Below are 19396 nucleotides of genomic sequence, written 5' to 3'. Positions count from 1 at the left end.
GTTAAGAATTATTTCATTTTACTTGTTAAAATATGTTAGTAATGTTATTATTAAGAAGCAGCAATAAGCCTAGACAATATTCAAACTACCGATGTGATTAACACGAAAACATAATTTTCTTTCAGCGTTATTCAAATTGTTGAGTGACTAAAAGTTTGTTTTAAACTACTTTTGAAGAAATAGGTTGCAACTCCGAAACAATTGTCAAGCATTTAAGCATTTGCTGGACATTTATGGACAGACGTTCAAACTCGAAAATTAACAGAATCGTGTAGGTTAAATGAGTAAAGGAGCACTAGAATACAATCTGGAATGCGATCCTGCATTAGGGCGTTCCAACACAAATATTGTAACGCTCTAGAGAGAAGCTGGTAATCGTGATACACGTAGCTCGTGTGGTATATGAATAGTCTTCCGTAAGAGGAAGTTGGAGGATGTACAGCTTCACAGCGCGCGCGCGCGCAAAGGGATACATAATTTTGACCGGTCAGTATATTTGACTAACCAAAAGCCAGATTAAAGTTCGGTTTACGTGTAAATTTTGCCAGCGCGTACACAGTTTACGAATTGGGAAAATGGTGCTGCATTCCACTTACCGTTGGATTCGTGGCTCAGTGTGCAACGGCTGGAATTCATCCTACAGTCTAAAGTTATCTCGTGGAGAACAATGCGGCAAAAGTAATGAAGCCACCACTTTACTAGTGTGTGCCTCCCTATTTTTTAACAAGTATACCGGAAAACAAACTTTACCAATTCTATTTCTCGGGCCCCTATTTTATTAGTTAATCGCACTATTCTACCCTTCTTCTCACAGCATGTAGATAGATCAGACAGGCGTCCTATTTAAACTCTGCAATGTATCGGCCGGCTGATTATACTGGAGACTACCCCGCGAATTAAACAAACTATTTTCAAATTTTAAATAAAATTACCTCTTTCTTATTCAAAATGGATAAAATTTTATTTCATTGTCAGTACAAGCTATTATATAGGTTTACAATAAACCATTTCAAAAGAACATAACTCTTAAATTAGGGAAAATAAAGTAGAGTTGTGTGTGTGTGTGTGTGTGTTAGCCATGTGTGTTATAAACTTTGAATTTCCTTTTACAGCTTTCTATAATATAATTCTTTTACAGAACTAATATCTACAGGGAAATTATCAAGAGACCATGTCTACAAGTAAAAATAAAAAATAAATAATTAGGTTTAAGAATTCGATGAGAAACGTGCAAAATTTGCAATATGATATTTTCCTCGTCGTATATCCGCAGAAACGGATAAAACGATAAACTATAAATAAGACACACAATTATCGAAAAAATAGAGATTAAACGTATTGAATTTGTAAAAGTGGAAGCTAAAAATATGATTTAATAGTTGAAAGAAAATTTCTACATCATCGCGCGTTCATGATGTTTCATTTAATTTTCGGCACTTGCAACGTTTTCTATATTTTAACTCATTTTTGTTGCTTTTTCTCGTACAGCGAGATTCAAAAATAAATCTCCTAATCAGCAAAATCTAGTTAGGAAGGAAATTTAAAACAGATTCTTAGAAAATTTCTACACTGAATTCGTCACATATTATCCGAAAATTATTTTGATTAAACCTTAAGATGTTCACGCCCCGGCTAGCTGATTTCTATAATGTTTCTCGTACTTTAGGGGAGCGGCGTGAGCGCATGTTAAACAGCTTATTTAAATTTATCCGTACATCTAATTAAACTTTATTACATATCACTAGCCTTGTTTTCAATAGCTCTTTAAGGATTAGTAATGATAAAAGTGATATAATCTTACCCGTGTTCTGTACTTGCTGCTGAATGAGGGACAAGCGTTCATCCAGTATACCATTTTACACGTATCAAATACACACATAATATAGAAGGACGATAAACCAGCAAGTTGTACGCTTATCATATGTAGTGGCACGACATATATAGGTGCTATTGGATATGCATATAGTAGTGACATAATATTGTGCTACGACTTACGAGATTCGAGAGGAATAGTTAAATGAATTCGTGGAATTATAAATCTCGTATCATATTATCCACAATACTTTCCTTCCTCTTTTTTATAAATAAATATAATCTTCCATACAAACGTGGAGATAATCATTATTGGAAAATTTGTCACAATTTAAGTATAAAAATGTGTAGGATTGAATTTAACACGGTGGAAAGACAGGGAAAATTGCACACCAAATTTTTCTGCAAATAATAAATAATAGGATTGCGAAGGGGAGTGCGCGGAAAAGAAGAGGGAGGGGATTGGAGGGCACACCGTTAAGGCAACGGCAACGGCAAACGCGTGGAAAGCAGAAAGCTGAAAGAAAGGCGCGCGCGCGAACGCGGCACTGGGAAAGAGATAACTCGAACCCTCGAATATAAAAAGCTTCCGTCGCAAGGCGCGCAGAAAAAAGCGCAAAAAGCACATAAGCCCGTACGAGAATATAAAAAGATCTGTCCCTTTGTGCTTGAAAATTGAAGTAAACTTTTTTTTTTGCTAAATTTATGGCCAACCACGCACGTTACCTTTGTAGATCTTCAAGATCGCATCGCGTGCCTCAGCTGCTCCCTTATTTCCGCAACAATGGAAATTTGTCTTACCTGAAAAGGGAAAACCAAACATTTACCGTTTATCATCACTATACTCTACTTTACAAAATATATATATATATATATGTATATACAAGCTGAATGATTTTAATTATATTATTTTCACGCAGCGATGTAATTTATTCTTAAAAATGGTTCCCTAAAATTAGAGCCTAATCAAAATTATGATTCGTTCGTAAATTGATCAACGTTATAGACCAAAGTTGGGAAATATTTTCATCCCGTGGCTTAAAGCGTAACCTCTGACAAAAAGAAAGGAAGAGGAAAGAACGTGTTATCCAAGGCTAAGGAGTAGGGATGAAATTTTTTACGACGAATCGCACGTAACAATGAGCTGGCTATTATAACTTTACTGCGAACGATTACTATAATTAGGCGACGTCACGGTAGCTATTAATGGCTATCTTATTGCAGCATCTAATTGCAGGAGACCGCTGCGGGCATTTTAGGAGGTCCTCTCCAGGAAAACCGACAAGAACTCGTTTCTGAATCTGTGGGCATCTCGCACAGTTAGCCATGCACATGAAATCCGGCCATCGATTTACCCGAGAATTTCTCGGATCGCTCGCGGAACATCAATATTTACCAAATTATATCGCCTAAGACTGGACTCCCCAGGCTGCTGCATGCAAAAATAGTTAAACAATAAAAAAAAAATTGACTATTTGAGGAAATTACTGAAAATCCTTCGCACACCCCCCGCGTATGTGGATGTAGAGAATATTTATTTGCAAGTGGTGGGAGTTTGCGTCGGTCGAGACGTACCTACCGTACCGGCAGGAAATTTCAGCGCGTGTGTCAACTTGCGGACGCAAATTCTACGTCAGATGAATAAGTGTCTTTGATGTTTGGCCTTGACGGTACGTTTACTCGGCCGTCCCTGAAGAATTTCAATGGTTCGCGCGAAGCTTTCGCGGATTGCGGCGGCAGTATGGTAGAGGAGCATACTATAGACACGTGCTTTTCCATGAGTAAAAGCCAAGGCGCGCGTCGCCTTATTACGTATTTTCCAAGGACGCACCTCAGCAGCGCAATTTTCCCCAATGGCAGCTTTGGTGCACGCGTACGGCATAACGACCGACTGTTTCCGCAGGCAGGCAGGACGCATGGCAATTCCATTCGCGAGAACGATTTTCCATCTAGGAGAGCGAGCCTGGAAAATACTGGAGAAATTGGAAGAAAGAAACTTGCATACATATATATAGCCATGCACCAGCCGCAAAACTTTTGCCTGGCCGATTGCTTCCGCGGGAGCGCCGCCCGAACATTTTTTAACGAAATATCGTTATTCCCCCACCGCTGTTCCGCCGCCGCTGTTCCGCCGCCATTTCCCTATTATCCACCTTTACTTTATATATCCTGATAAAATCTTTTTACGATATAGATACCGTCTCTTTGGAATATTCATCGATTTTCCAAATAGACTGCAATATTTTCAGCCCCTCCAAAATTGGATACTGTGAGAATAAAAGATTGAGTCGTGGAAGGGCGGAATCCCATCAAAGGGTTTAACAATCACCATTCGATGGCTCGATCGTTTTATTCTCTATCATCCTCATAGTTTTTTTAAAAAATATTTTATTTCGCTTTTAAAAGGTTCTTATGGCACGGTTGTAACCAAAAATGCTCTTTACCTAATGTATATAGTATGAATGTACAAATGCAATGCACAACCTGCCTGCAATGGATAATCATTCTTGCAAATCCCCCCGCAGCTCATCCTTTCCTTCCGCCATTCTTCCATCTAATTTACATAATCGTATATAGATGATTATCGGCACCAGTATTTATTGAAAAACACAGAATGATATTCGAACAAGGAAATTGAAGGAAGAAATTTTAATCGTTATCGTATTATCAATGTTATAAATAGCGTGATCACTGTTAGTTTTTAAAAGAGAATCCAATCGTAAAATTTCTATATATCTACCTATAGTTTAACATAAATAGAGTTATTTTTGGTTTATTAAATCACATTGCATCAAACACTAAACTGTCCCTTATTCATAAAGCAAATTTCGGCTTAAGCCTTTTTTTACCGCGCATATATTAATATATATATATATATATACATATGCTAAAATGTTAGTTTGATTGAAATGTGTTTAAACCGGATATGTAATATGGAATATTGGGTAGGACATCGCGACTAGGATTTAAACTATTGTGTAGGGTTACATGCATATGTGCAAAACAGTCATAATAAATACGTATATATGTATACATATAGATATATTTGTGCAGAAGATGAATTGCAGAAAAGGGAATGAAAGGGGAATGGAGGGAGTGGAGCTATTAAGCGAGCGATGTTCGATCGCGTTTGAGATTGTGCAAGCTTGAATTCCACGCTGGATTGAATGGGATCCCATTGGGAATATAGGGTTGGTAGAGAAGGGAAGAGGGGAAAAAGGGAGAGGGGGGGGGGGGCACATTCAGCCTTTTCCACCGTTGCGGTGCGGTGCGGCGCGGCGCGGCACGGCAGCTCTAATCCGATTACGCGGAAAAATTTCGATAAATCGCGATGCACCGACTGTATACGAGAGCGCATGCGCAACCGGACATATACACATTCGCTAATCCTCTTTTTCGTTGTGTGCAGCAATCCACCCTCGGTTGCAAACTTGGCGGGATTTACGAAACATGACGTTGCATCTCCCTTTGTAGACCACGTCTACATTGAACAACGGCCACATATGTGAGCCGTCTGGAACGAGAGTCTGTATTAGTCGAGAAAGTCTACCCATTAATCCAGAGGAAAGCTTCTGCCGAAAGCGCTTACCTCACGCAAAGGGAGAGAGAGAAGCCGACTTAAAATTCTATAAGGATTTACTCTTCGACTCTCTCAATTTTTCTCGCCTGAGTCGAAAAATAAAGTCTTGCTTTCAACTAAAAAAAGGCCTAAATTTGTGCTGGCTACGGCGAAATCAGCCCAATAGCAGGTCTTATTTTTCGACTCGGGATATTATATATCGATCCTCTTTTTTATTACACGCATAACGATATATGCATCACATGTACGCGAGCGCATATGCCGCCGCCGCGTGGCACACAGATAGTGACAGACTAAATTTAAGAGCAATTTATTCGCGTGCGTTTTTTCTATTTGATGCTAATCAAGCAAATTTCTATGGGACAGATAGGAAATTATATATAAGAGATCAATCTGCTTGGCTTAAAGGTTAGTAGCTGTATAATAGATTACGATGTATCTCAAGGGCCTTGCGACGCTTTATGAATAGTGGTATGTACGCGTTGGTGAAGGTTGTATAGGTTCGCTTTACAGCTTTAGGATTAGAATGAGACTATGAAAGCTAAGCTAACTCTGGCTTTAAGCGGATTTTGCCAGTTAACCGAGCTCTTCAGCAGCTTATTAATATACAATAAAATTTAAGAACCTATTGACGCGGCGTAGTTCTCGCTTCTCCAATAAATTTTCATATACTTGTCCAAATTGTACACCTGTTAGAGCTTAATCGTGGGCTTGCTTCAGATTACCTTGAGCATTCATAAAAATTCCTCCAGCAATTTATTCCGATTATGCGGTGTATCGAGAGATACGGGGAAGTAGTATCTAGACGGCAATTGCATTCAGCAGCAAGATAGGGTCCGCCACATAGAATTGCCAAAAGAAACATGTACCTATATATTGAAAGAAAATCTTTTATCGCGACTTATTGTTGATTCGATGATTTGGAGTATCTTCCTTGAAATATCGTTGAATATATGCCGCTGAATGAAGCATCATGGCTGTGAGAGATGCAGAAAAAATGATTCGATCCTGTGAAAACTTATTTACCTCCGTTTTCGTGATTATCGCAAGTATATGCATATATGTGAACATATATAGATGATATTTGTCAACAATTATCTGGAAAAGATTCAATTGTGATAAAAAGAGGCAAAAGGAAGAAAATAAGTGCATGTTTGCAGGAGAGCTCTTCTCGCAGCACTTGTAAAAGGAGTGAGGAGAAATAAGATTAGGTTGGCAATAAAATTTATTCGTGCATGACTATGCGAGATGGAAGATAAAGAATGTAGCAGCGCGTGCGCAAAATAACGTTATATTTGCGATAAAAATGAATTAAAGGGTGTCTTATATTCAAGTCTCGACTCGCGTAAGAGAGATATAAAAGCAGGTGGCTGATTTGCATGCTGGTAAGGAAAAGTGTTCCTTTTAGTAGTTGGAATGGGAGATCGTTCCTTGGGGCGAACGGGCGCGATCCCCAGGGTTTTCCAAGAAGCGCGCACACACAAACACACACGCATACACGCGCGCGCGCGTCCCGCTTGATCATCACGGATGACCTTCGCCCAGTTTCCACTGCAACCTGAAAGCTCTGCTGACACAAGGATAGCAAAGTTTACATGGGGGCCGAAGGTCACGTTTGTCAGGTGAAACTTTGGAGGGCAAATAGCGACCTAATGACGCCGACTGTAATAACACTCTAGAGAGAAGACGAGATGCATGGGGGGAGAGAGGAGCAATCTTCAAAATTCCCAAACTCAACCAAGTTTTGATCTCGTTACCTAACAACTTTAGTTTCCTCTCAAAATATAAGCCCTCCCTCTCGTCCATATATTATAATTAGCTTTTCCTCGATTTAATATTAGCATAGCCATTAAATTTCTGATTGGCCTCTCTATACTTTACAACAAGAGTCTCGCTTGATTCCGGATAACTTTTCGAATAAATGTTTGACCAAGTATACTTGCTGCATGGATAGGCGATATTTCGTCATTGAAGAAAATCAAACGTGCTTTGCCATTCGGGCAATAAGTGGAAAGATGTTTATATCACGAATCGATTATTAATTTTGCATTCATTTGCAAAAGTCAAATTGGATTACGTAAATTCGACTTGTACATGTTTGCGAATGGTTAGTTTAAATCACATATTAGCAGAGTATTTGCTTGGGTTGCATACATATAGGCGTATGTCGTAACGAGTAACGACTAAAACGTCACGGTATTCCATCAAACGTACACGTCCTTTCGTTTAACGTGAGTAACGTGGCTCCGTACAACTCCAGAGCAACATACCAACTTGCTAATCGAACTCGCGGTAAACTGCAGCATTTACGCGAGCCCGGCTAGCAAGCGGCTCAGCAAATACCGGTATACAGGCTGAAACACACTCGAAGCAGCTCACCTAAAAATCCCTTTATTTTTTAAATTTAACACGGAATACCCTTGGCGTGATAAGGTTCCACTATTTAAAGGGATGTTAATACTAATTACAATTTTATACATCAAACATTTATGTTTATTAGCTTTTGAGGTTATATTTTACCAGTAGATTTATATATGTATTACCTCTTTCACATTCCCCATTTTTCTACATTTCTTCTACGAAATTCAAATTTAACTTTAAACGTTGCAAATATATTTCTGACTTTCAGCTACAGCACGGCGTTAAAATAATTCAGTAAATTAATAGAATTTAAAGTTTGGACTCTATTTTTCCATTTCATTCCATTCTCAAAAGTTATATTTCAAGTAACTGCGCACGCGGCGCGTAATATTATAGAACATTTCCATTTATCCCTTCCCGTTTCTTCTCATATGATTATATTAATTAAAAAAATGTTTAAAAAACAATGAATTACATTGAGATCGAGATACAACCAATTAAAATTAAAGGGTAAGGCAGTAACCATTGCACGCACGCGCGCGTGTGTGTGTTGTACAGTTGTAACTCGAATACCATACTGTGGCTGAGGGTTAAATAATTTTTGTAAACGGTCTACCCTATAATGCACACTAATGAACCAAGTTTGTTGTCCAATCTGACTGAAAAATGTTACTTAAAATGCTTTGTAAAGTATTTTCATGTGGAAACCTGGCAGTTAAACAGCGAGACTTTTAAATTTAACTAAAAACGAAAGTCATGTGAGAAAATATAAACAGATTAAACTGTTTATTACATTCATCTTTTTTAGATAAAACTAACATTTTGTAGATACGTACTACGCTCATCATCCGATTTATGGAAAGAGTTATGTTTCATGAACGATTTTGCAATATTCTATATACATATATGCATGTGCATAGCTGCTGTGTACGAATCTTCGGATGTAATTAATAAAGAAATAAGGTAATTGAAAATTCTTACGTATAAAATTTGTATATAATCTTCCTTCGTTATACTTTTAATTAACTGGTTTATTCATGGTTTTCACTTGATACTCGAAGAAAGAGTACTAGATTTACCTTTTTGGCAAAATAAGTGTTGAAAGATGTAATTATTATCCATGAATGGAAGGACCGGAAAGGAGGAGAAGGATAGTGGTTAAGTGATTTGATAGTAGCGAGAGCAGCAAGCATCTTTCGCGAAGCTTCAGCCTTTAGGGGAGTTCTCTTTGCTGAGTTTCCGTTTAAAGAGAGAGACGGGCGGCCTTCTCCCCATGGCTCTGGAGATGAGGTGTGGCGGTAGCGGGTACTAGCAAGCACCAGCAACCGCCAGCAGTAGTGCCATAGTGTGCTTGGTCTATCCCTACGTGCAATTGGAAGGCCGATTACCCAGGGATTACTGCAATTGTGAGCGAACCACTTCCTCCCTCTCTCCTTCACGCATACGCACGTACACGCTCAACTAGAAACACGCTACGGTCATTTCCCGCAACCTCGCCACCCCGACCAGCCAACCTCTCCGCTCTCCTCGAAAACCCCACAGGCCTTTCATCCCGCTACCGAACGCACCCGACCTCACACCCATTAACCTCTCCTCCCATTCCACCCTACCACGCTCCATCTCCTGATAAACCATGGAAAATCACTAACAATAAACGGGATACCTTGATTATATCCTAGTTTCATATTTCTTATTATATATCTGTCTTTGCTCTAATCAGCAAATACCACCTCTATTTACCATAACGCACTATCTCAAATCTAATAAACTATGAGGATGTCCTATATCAAATATAACATTTTCCTTTGCATGCATGTGTCTCTTTTTAACAATCGTATTTTTCAGCGCAGTCAACTTTTCACCAATGATTATTTGTGCATGAATAATGAAGCATATATGTATACATATAATTACATGCATACTTTTTTTTCTATTGCCATTGCTCGGGTCTACTTTTTAATTGTGATAGAAATAAACATATCAGCATTTTCAAGAGGAGAGAGTGATTGTGTGGGATTTGCGAGTGAGGACTGAGGATGAGGACACGAGACTGAAAAAAGGAGCAATTGGATCATGAAGTGTCGGGATCCGAGAGGAGTTTGGAGGGGAATTAAGCTGCACAAACAGCGATGCTCGAGCTCACGTAGCGCTATGTAGCATGGTTCTTGGCAAGCACGTTCCTAGACTAGCAATGAGGATCAGTCGAGAGTCCTTTTGCCACTATTCCTGTCTGGATGCATCTTCCCACTTATCCAACGCCTTCGCGCAGAAGCGTTCAACTCTGCATTCCACATCACATGGATTTTTAAACATATATATTGCTGGTAGGAAGCTAGCAAATTTCAAAATCATTTGAAAATTACCCGTTATTTGGTAATATAATTCTTAAGTATTGTTCTATTACTGAACCAGATATATATATAGAATTAAACTCGTGCTGGTATATAGTGGAAAAATAAGTTGAATGACTCGAGTTATGGTATTGTCACTTTTGTGCAAGAAAAACAATCATTTATCATCCACCAACGATCTAGTTGATGAATATAGTCTTGTGACTATTTAATCGAAGTATATTGTGACATATTGGTGTCGGCAAAGATTAGCCAGACGTTATATAATTAAGGGTCGAGGGATTAGGAGGTAAATATTTCAGTTAATCTTGATTTAGGTTTCATCCAAGTGTTTTTTCCTGTAGAATATTGTATAACAGCTAGGAATTTCAAACTATAAACTCTTCTCACACTCGCTTAAGAGAATTTGTGACCAACAAGAAGTCTGAGCTATTTTGCTGCTGTTTTATTTTTTGTCGTTTGCAATGGACCGTTGACAGTAAATGGCACAAAATCATCTTTCATGCTCGTAAAATCGAGTGATTATTTCTCTCTCTTTCTTTCTTTGACAACTTCTACCTATATTTAATCACTTCTTGTAAAAGATAATATTTGCCAATTGATTTAATTAATTTTCTTCAGTGTTGAATTATAATTAATAACGATAAATAATAAAGAGGTATATAAGGCAGGGCCGAACGCATTAATTTGATTGAAAAATATTGGATAAAATGTGCGATTTAATTGCACTAGAGTAGAAAATGAAAGCTTATTAGAGCAAGACGATAGCGACGTTGAGTCAGGTGAAGAAAATCGTGTAGTTTATACATTTGACCCTGGTTTGTGTGACGGGATTTACGATGGGGCTTTGTCGAAGCGAGGATCATACGCACATTGTCAAGGCCTGTTCATGTCCGGTATCATCCGGCCATTTTGACATTCTGCCCGCTTAGCTGTTCTACCATTCGTTCATTGGGCTGCCAGTGCTAGAGCTGCCCTTATATCCGTTGGGCTGCATCGGGCTGATCAAATAGGATCAAATGGCTGGTGGTGCCATATCATCGAAGACTATATATACTTTTATAAGTTTATGCTACCTAATATCATGTACTTACACCAGTGTGTAATTAGCACCCCCAATCTTAAAAAAGCACAAAAAAACCAAACAGTTCTGGTAGCATCCGGACAAGTTTTACAGTTCCTAGTTATTTTTCAAAAAAAAGTTCTACAGACTGAACTCGAAAAACTAGAAAAAAATTATTTGGGGTGCCAACTTCACATTTTCTAATCAACTTCGCACCGCACATCATCTTTTTACTAGTTTTTCGAGTTCAATCTGCAGAACTTTTTTGAAATATAGCAAGGAACTGTAAAACTTGTCTGGGTGCTACCAGAACTATTTGATTTTTTTTGCATTTTTAAAATTTGGGGTGCTAAATTCACACTGGTTGTACATACTACCATTATAATTTTAGTATCATTAATACAAACGATATTATTAAATCCTTTATATATTTCGTTCGGGGAAGAAATTCATGCACGATATGTAGACCGCATTTAAACGTCAATTCTTTTTTCAACCAATATAAAACTCGTTAATGCATGTCCACATGACACGACTGAAAGTTGACGATTAACAATATTACATTTGTTCATAGAAATTAAGGGACAACTTTTTCATTTTATTAACATTTCTTACAGCACAATAATTACTATTTATGTATACATTTGTTTATACTTGTTTAACCAAACAAACGGCAGCGCCAATAATGTAAACTAAATTACTTTGAAGGACTGCCAAGTAATTGCATGGATTAATTATGAAGCGACTAAATGTAAGCATATTTACTTGCATTCCTTGCTTTTATCTGACTAATTATGTTTTTCCAAGATTTATAAGTTGACCGCTTTTTTTATTAAACGAAAGGGAAAAGGAGAGTATATTTGTTAAAAGCTTACAAGTTCTCGTAAGCATTAATTTAAAATATTTCCTCATAGCAGATAAGAGGTTGATGCTCACCGTAATAAAGTATCGGAGAATATCTTTACTGCCAGCACTAAGCGGACATTACGGGCCATTATGAATTTCTGCTTGGCATCGTTGCCAGCAATCCTCATCGAATCTTATTCAATAAGTGAATATCGGCATGCTATTCGGGGGATGGGATCCATAAAGTCATCGCGCCAATAGACACTCGGCTGATATGTGATGGAGCCTCATCTGTGAAAGTTGTGGAATTTAATATTGCTCCGGTAAGCCAGTATTAAACTTGTGGAAGATGGATCTTTAGCTGGATTTCCCCTCTCGTATAAATGTAGTATGTTAACGGTCATAAGACACCAAAGCATGATAATACACGACGACGAATAGTTGGTACTTTAATACTCAAAAGAAATGATAAAATTTAGTTTGACTATTGTTCGTCGTGAAAACAATATTCTAGATGTAAGCGCACAGCCATGCGATATACTTTTCCTACCTAAGGAATAATTTATGCGCTTTTGCTGCATGTACACACACTGCACTAGCATACTATTATTTTCCGTAATCATCAAATCCTAGATAGCATTGTATGGATAAGATTTGCCTTTTGAATGCGACAAAACCCGACTAATGTAAAGTCGTATATTACACGGTCTCTTTCATATTTACTATTAACAATAAACTCCTATCGTACAACGAATGCATAGCAGGGTGTTACGATATTTGAGTGCTGCAGTAAAGAGCCCGCTTCCTCCGAGCCTATACTTTAAGGGCAAAATTCCTTGCTCGTTTGCACTGAAATTATTAATAGTCTAATTAGACAAGTTTGTGACATAAAGTGACGCGTTTACGTCACTTGGACGGATGACGTAAACAGTGATGGAGTCGACAAATGGTTACATCCGTTATTTTCCAAATGTTACACCAGTCGGCTAATTTTTCCCGCGCACGGCGATCGAATTAACCAATGACTTTCAGTTTTTCACACAATATGAATTATCCTCCCTCGTATTTGCAGTCTTCAATTATTTTATTGGAGAAAAAGTATTGGATGTAAAAAATGCAGGAAAGAACTGCATGCACGTACCGATCGAATTATTCCAAATGTGGTGATTTATTATTGAAAAGATATGAGAGAGAGAGTGTAAGGAAGAGCACAGAGTTAAAGTTATAGAGTTGGGTGGTGGACACGAGCGGTAGGTATATGCCGTTTGGACGGTGATACACGGAAAAGGTGGCGATGACGCACGACCGGCCGTAAAACATGGGCGAGAAAGCGCCCTTAGGTACAAGGGCCGCACACGTACTCGGTTTATACTCTCTGGTGAGTCGTGCGAGTCGTGCGAGTCGCGGGAATCGGTACCGGGTTTCCTCTCTCTCTCTCTACCTGAATATACCTTAGGAGATCCACACACCCCCTTTGCGCAATCTACAGCCCTATCATTCATTCCCTTGTTGGCTTTGGCCCCGTCTGGCTGGACTGGCAGCAGAGGACTGGTCTGAACACTCTGGCGCTGGCCATTGGCAAATACGTCGATAATCCTGGCAAAGTCGGGGAACTCCTGTCCAATCTACTGGTATACACACAACATCGAGGCCATTGCTGATCGAGCTAAAGCACTGCCAATAAGACGATGAGCAGAAATGCTATAAGATCATATAGAGATTTTCTATAATAACATTGAACGTTCCGAGTAGATAGTTCTGCCAAACATCCTATAATAATCCATGCAATAATTTAAAGATAAAGTTTCGGACAATTGTACAATAAGCAAATATCATATAAAACATTTTTAATGCAAGCGTTGGTCGCGCGCAGTTAATAGTTTAAACTGGAACGCTAAGACGTTGGAGGAAAAAATGTGCGAAACAAAGCGAGAAAATGGCAGGATTATAATGCGAGGGTGTCGTAAAAAATGAATTCAAAGGAGAGTGATTCAGAGTGCTTCTAGAATTTGAGCGCGAATAGAAAGGTAGAAATTCACTGTGTCCAGGTGGTCGTGCAAGAAAAAATTACTAACCTCCAACTGTCACGAAAAAATACGTTCTTGCCTGTGTGAAAGCTTTACGCGCAGGTGGCCCGTTATCATCTCTCGCTCATTAACGCCTCGGATTAACCTGCTTCAGCTTTCCCACATTTTCCCCTTTTTACACTAAAAGTTCTTTATGCATAATGTGCGCGTTACATTTCTTAAACCGATCCTGTCAAACAGAAATTTATCGAAAGAATTTATTGGAAACAAAAAAGTAAAAGTATAATCATTCGAGAAAGTAATAATTAAGAGAAAAAATAGAAAGAAAAAAAAGCAAAAATAGAAGCTCGTGCCTTCCTTTCATAATAATAAATTTTTGCAATGAAACAGAATTAACTTTCGCTTAACAATACAACCTCCATTTGTTCATTGTAAAAATTCAATATCTACGGTTCTAAAATTTCTACTTGAACACACAATTGTGTCTTTGTCCTTTAAAACTGGGTTGACAAGCAGCAGGTGTGTGTGTGTGAGATTTTCTTGAAGACTGTATCAAGATTGTCAAATGAGCGAAAGCGAGTAGGAAATATTGATTCATAGACATTTTGAAGGAATATAAGTGGAATAATGGCGCGACGACAAGAAATTTAATCCAGCCGATTCGAGCGTCATTTTCTGCTCGTAAATTCGCAGTGGTTTTTGCCCTTGGTTCTTTTCGACTCGCGTGATAACACCTAGTGAGGCAGATTTCACGTTGGTTCTCCTTTGCAGGTAAAGATTGAAAGTTTCGCGGAAAGCGTGACGCGCACGAACGTGCCACGAAATCGTTACTTCTAATTCCAATGGAAAAGCAGATCCATAGCTTCCGAAGGAAATGAACTTGGAAACTTTTTGGCTTGAAGAAATAAGCTTTATATGATGGACCTCTGCAAAATGCACGATCTTACGAATTGCAAATATCCGTTCCCATGACACGTTTCGCGAAATATTATTGACGCACGAAACTTTCTATATTTCTCATTCCACTACATATATGCTCTTGCTCTTTTATTTATTTCTACTTTCTTTCTCCTCCACGACCTTTTCACTATATACCATTATTTTAACGTAATCCAGGAATATGCTTTTATTATCACTTAAAAATAAATAAATAAATATCTGTTTAAAATTCAGCAACGATGCTTGCTATAGCATTCGAAATGATCCCAGATGGATGCGTTATTGTCATTATCTTAAAAAGTTATGGCAATTAATTTGGTAAAATTGTGAAAATATTTGACGATGGTTGGGGCTAATTGAGTGAAAATTGAAATCTTTTCATCTTGCTTGCACATCGAGTAAGCATAACCGAATAATCAAGGATAGACTACGTTTATCATGTTAAAGGAACATGATCAAGTATTTGCTTTTACTAACAGCCCCTTTCATTCAGTCGAAAGGCAGCTGCGTTACTTGTACTTTACGTTTTTTCTCCTCTTGAACCAAAGGAAGGAGGAAAATAAGGAAAGTAAGAAAGAAGCATAGCATCTGATAAAGTTTCACCTTCTTAGCTACATCACCTTGCTTTCTACTGTGATTACCTGAAGGAACGAGTGATTGCTTCTTCAATTTTGTCAGGGGATCCTAGAGATCTTTACTACCGAGACGAGATTTAATCAACGCTCTTCCTCTCCTTTTATTCCCTAGAACATTTCGACAACGAAAAGTAATCGAAGGTTCGCTGAAGATGGTGAATTTTCAGCTATTCGGTTCCTCTCAAAGCAGCATAATGCTGCTGTGATCGATAGTGATAAGGTAAAATCGTGAACGGTGGTAAAGCCAGAAAAAAGGAGACCTCTGTTTTCACCTTCAATTACTTCCAAGAGTCTCACTAATCATAAAAAAGACCATAGATTTCTCGTAAATAAAGTAAGGTCCAGCGGTTTTATAGACTGTCATGATAAAACAGCTTTCACAGTGTGCAACTGCTGATGAAACTTTAAAACATATATCAGTACGTGCTATTACAGGGATACGAGGAAGCGGCCCATGATATGGGAGTACAACGCGAGGGGGATACATATGGGAATAGGTTAAGTGTCGTGTGTAGGGGTAAACCGAATTAATAGCTATAGGAATGGGACGGTTTTGCCATTTTTGTCAGTTTTGCCAGTTCTGGCGAGAGTGAGCATGCATGGAATCGTGTCTAATCAAGCTCTCCCCGAAGAGGACAAACTAGATCTGTGTATTATATTGCCTATCGCTTAGAAAAGCTATACCCATAGTGGTTGTAGGCAGCTAAATGGGTGAGAAGATGATGAGTAGCAATAACATGAATGGTGTTTATACCAAGTATATAAAACTGCGCTGGACCCCCGACCAACGCGACGACGCTATATGCATATAGTATTGCATATGACGCCTCGCGGCCTAACTTACGCGGCCTAACGTTACATTTTCATTTTCTCCAGGAATTTATCAGTAAATCATTAACCGACAAATCTCTCGCGCATTAGAGATCGCGCACTTGCACAATTCGCAAATTCTCATTTATCCAAGGCTATATATATATATATATACCGATCTGTAAAATTGGAACGATCAAATAAATGTTCACAAGCGTGTTTGTAAATATTGCCTGAACAACGTAGCGTGGCAAATTCATTTGAAATTAAGTATGGAATAAATCATTTTCATCGACTTTGAACAAATATTTGATGGGCGTCAAAGCTCCATCGCGATACTGCAATGAGAGAATAATCCCCGTCTGACGGAGCGAGCCTCGCGCTACTTTAATTACTGCGCATCAACTTACGAGGTAAATTTTCCAATTCTCTCACCCAATCGTTTACCTCGAGTTAATAAAGAGATGTTCGTTGAAAGAGAAGAGATGGTAGAAGCTGCACACTTGGAGTTTTAGGGAATCCGTCCGGGCTGGAAAGAAAAGACCGTACGATATAGATTCTATGTGAATTATTCAGTATTTCCCATTTGTCTAGTGTTTGCGCGTTAGCACACGTATAGTCCTTGGAAAGAGAATAGTATGTATTTATATAAGAACCACAAATGAGATGCAAGTTATATAAGACTCGTAGAATAAAAGGGAGAATATATATATGCCTCTCTCACCTTCACATATCAAGCAAAAATTTAGTTATCTACAATAAATCCAGACTGGATGACGCTTACGTAAGAAATTATATTTTTCAAGGACAAACTATTTTGCAATTTAATATCTACAGTTTGTAATAAGTCGAAGCACATACCCTAAGAAATTTCTGCTTAGGTACACAAGTATTTAATGTTTTTTTCAACCTTTACCAAACTTATGATCCTCGTTGCTAGGGGGATGAAATCCCCAACTTACAAACACGTCCAATGCAGTCGAACGAGCTCGAGCTTGGAGAGGCGTAATCAGGATACAGTGCTGCACACTTGGATCCATCGCACAACCCAGATAAAACTCGCCAGCCACATTATCCGTCCTTCCATGCAAGTGGTTTTTGCAAGTGTGCACGGCGATTTTCTTCAGCTTAAAAGTTCCGTTCGGACGGCTTTATTAAATTCCTCGGCGATCAATCGATATAGCCTTCTTCTTTCACACCTCCCCCCCCCCCCTCCTTCTTTCGATGTATCGCACAGATGGTGCAATACTCGAGTTGTGCCATGCCAGTTCGATATGTTAATTAGTCCATTTTAATTAACGAGCTCGACACAACGACAGATGGTAACAAATGGTCTGGGCTTTTCACGCCTGAAAGTTTAGTAAGAAATCTTGAAAACCTCCTTCGCAACCTCGACTAATTAAAAACTTGAAAAACCTTGCGCGATACCAAGAAAATATATACATATATCTTCGCTACACCGGTACCACAGGCTTACAAAATTGAGCTTTTCTCAAGTAGAAACTTTCAACAAGCTTATTCAAGATTTCTGTGATAGAGAGTGCCTAAATCTTACAGATAAATTGTTGTGTAGGGGCTGTCTCGAGAGTAAGAGAGCCTTTGGGAAAAATGTATACAGTCGGTAATGAATTAATATACCTAAAATATAACTACTAAACGATGCTTGACGTCGACGAGTTTTATCCTGTGGTACCGTGGATAGGAAGGAAAAGTTATTCCAAGTAAATTATATTGGAAAGATTTCGCTCATATAAAATACATGGTTTGTGTATGTGTGTGTGTGTGTGTGTGCGCGCGCTTGAAGGGAGAAAGAAAAGTGCGTTCACAGAAGGCGATCATCTCTTTGGTCGACGCTAAGTGTTCCCGGTTGGTTGCACGTCGAGCCGTTAAACCGCTTTAATGGTTGGAGATCGAAGAAAAAGAATAAGTGGAATACGAGGAGGAGGAGGAGGAGGCTGATGGGTGGTGGAGAGACGGATGAAGATGAGGAGGAGGAGGAGGAGGGGAGGCGGCTGGAGGGCAGGCAACCGATGAAACGGCACTGGCAGCAGACACTATCGAGAAGGACCAGCTAGTTTTTATTCCCCTCCATTACACACGAACCACTGAATGGACCTTTCGCTGCTGCAAGGGAAGGGAGGAGGATGAGGGGACCAAGAGGTTTGTGCCGAGCCCGAGCTGCTCTCCTCTCTGTGTCGGGCGGGGGCGGGGGTGGGGGAAAGAGGGTGCACGGGGCTTGCGTCGAGTCATTACGCATTCATGAAGATTATATGCAGTTCGAGCACGTCCCGCGTGGGAAATTGGACTGAGATTGTTCTTATCGCCATAAATCACCTAACTGATACCACCGACTTTCCACTCGAGGCCACCAACTGTCCCGCGAATTCCTTCCGCAAGCCGTTGCCATTGCCATTGCTACTGTTGCCCTATCCATTTCCTCTTCCGCTCTTTCCTCCTTGCTTCCTTAGCTACCTTCCACCTCCTTCCATCCGCCCCATCTTCCTCCTCTTAACTCTCTCCACCCTTAACATCTGCTTCCTTCCAAAGTTTTGCGCTTTACGATAGCTGTGCGTACCTCCCGCCTAAGGGATCAAGATTTATCGCTCTCGGTAAAATATCTTAAATCCTTATCTTCCATATCGTGCGGATAATAAAACGAATTGCCAATACACTAATCGAAATGAACGATCGCTACGCCTCGAGAATATATTCAATATCTTTTAAATATAGCTGACTTACATTTGGATCCGTTTATAAGTCCAAGCTATTCATGTGTCGATATCGCGCAAGATAAGCACTTGGATTGTTTCACAAAAGTCAAAATACTTTGTATTTTTTGTCCAATCGGAAGATTGATAATTTGCACAAGGTATATACAACAATGGCAATATATATGAAAATTGAGACGAAAATAACGGTAATGAGGAAGGTTGAACATTTTCTTGCATGGGATTTTTTAATGTTGTTGTACA

General features: G+C 39.1%; 1 protein-coding gene across 1 annotated transcript in view; it reads right to left on the bottom strand.

Moving 5' to 3' along the window:
* Positions 1-2538: 2538 nt before the first annotated feature.
* The window catches only part of LOC136782517 (mannosyl-oligosaccharide alpha-1,2-mannosidase IA-like), an 88540-nt gene continuing 71682 nt past the window's right edge, over positions 2539-19396 (bottom strand). Inside the window, exon 3 of the mRNA XM_066741996.1 lies at positions 2539-2613. Coding sequence (XP_066598093.1) covers positions 2551-2613 — 63 coding nt within the window. The 3' untranslated portion in view covers positions 2539-2550. The remainder of the gene's footprint in view (positions 2614-19396) is intronic.

The sequence above is a fragment of the Prorops nasuta genome, unplaced genomic scaffold (genome assembly GCF_024137725.1).
Source record: "Prorops nasuta isolate Cenicafe-Biocafe unplaced genomic scaffold, Cenicafe_Pnas_1.2 PNAS00027, whole genome shotgun sequence".
Lineage (NCBI taxonomy): Eukaryota > Metazoa > Arthropoda > Insecta > Hymenoptera > Bethylidae > Prorops > Prorops nasuta.
This window is presented reverse-complemented; position numbering and strand designations above follow the sequence as displayed.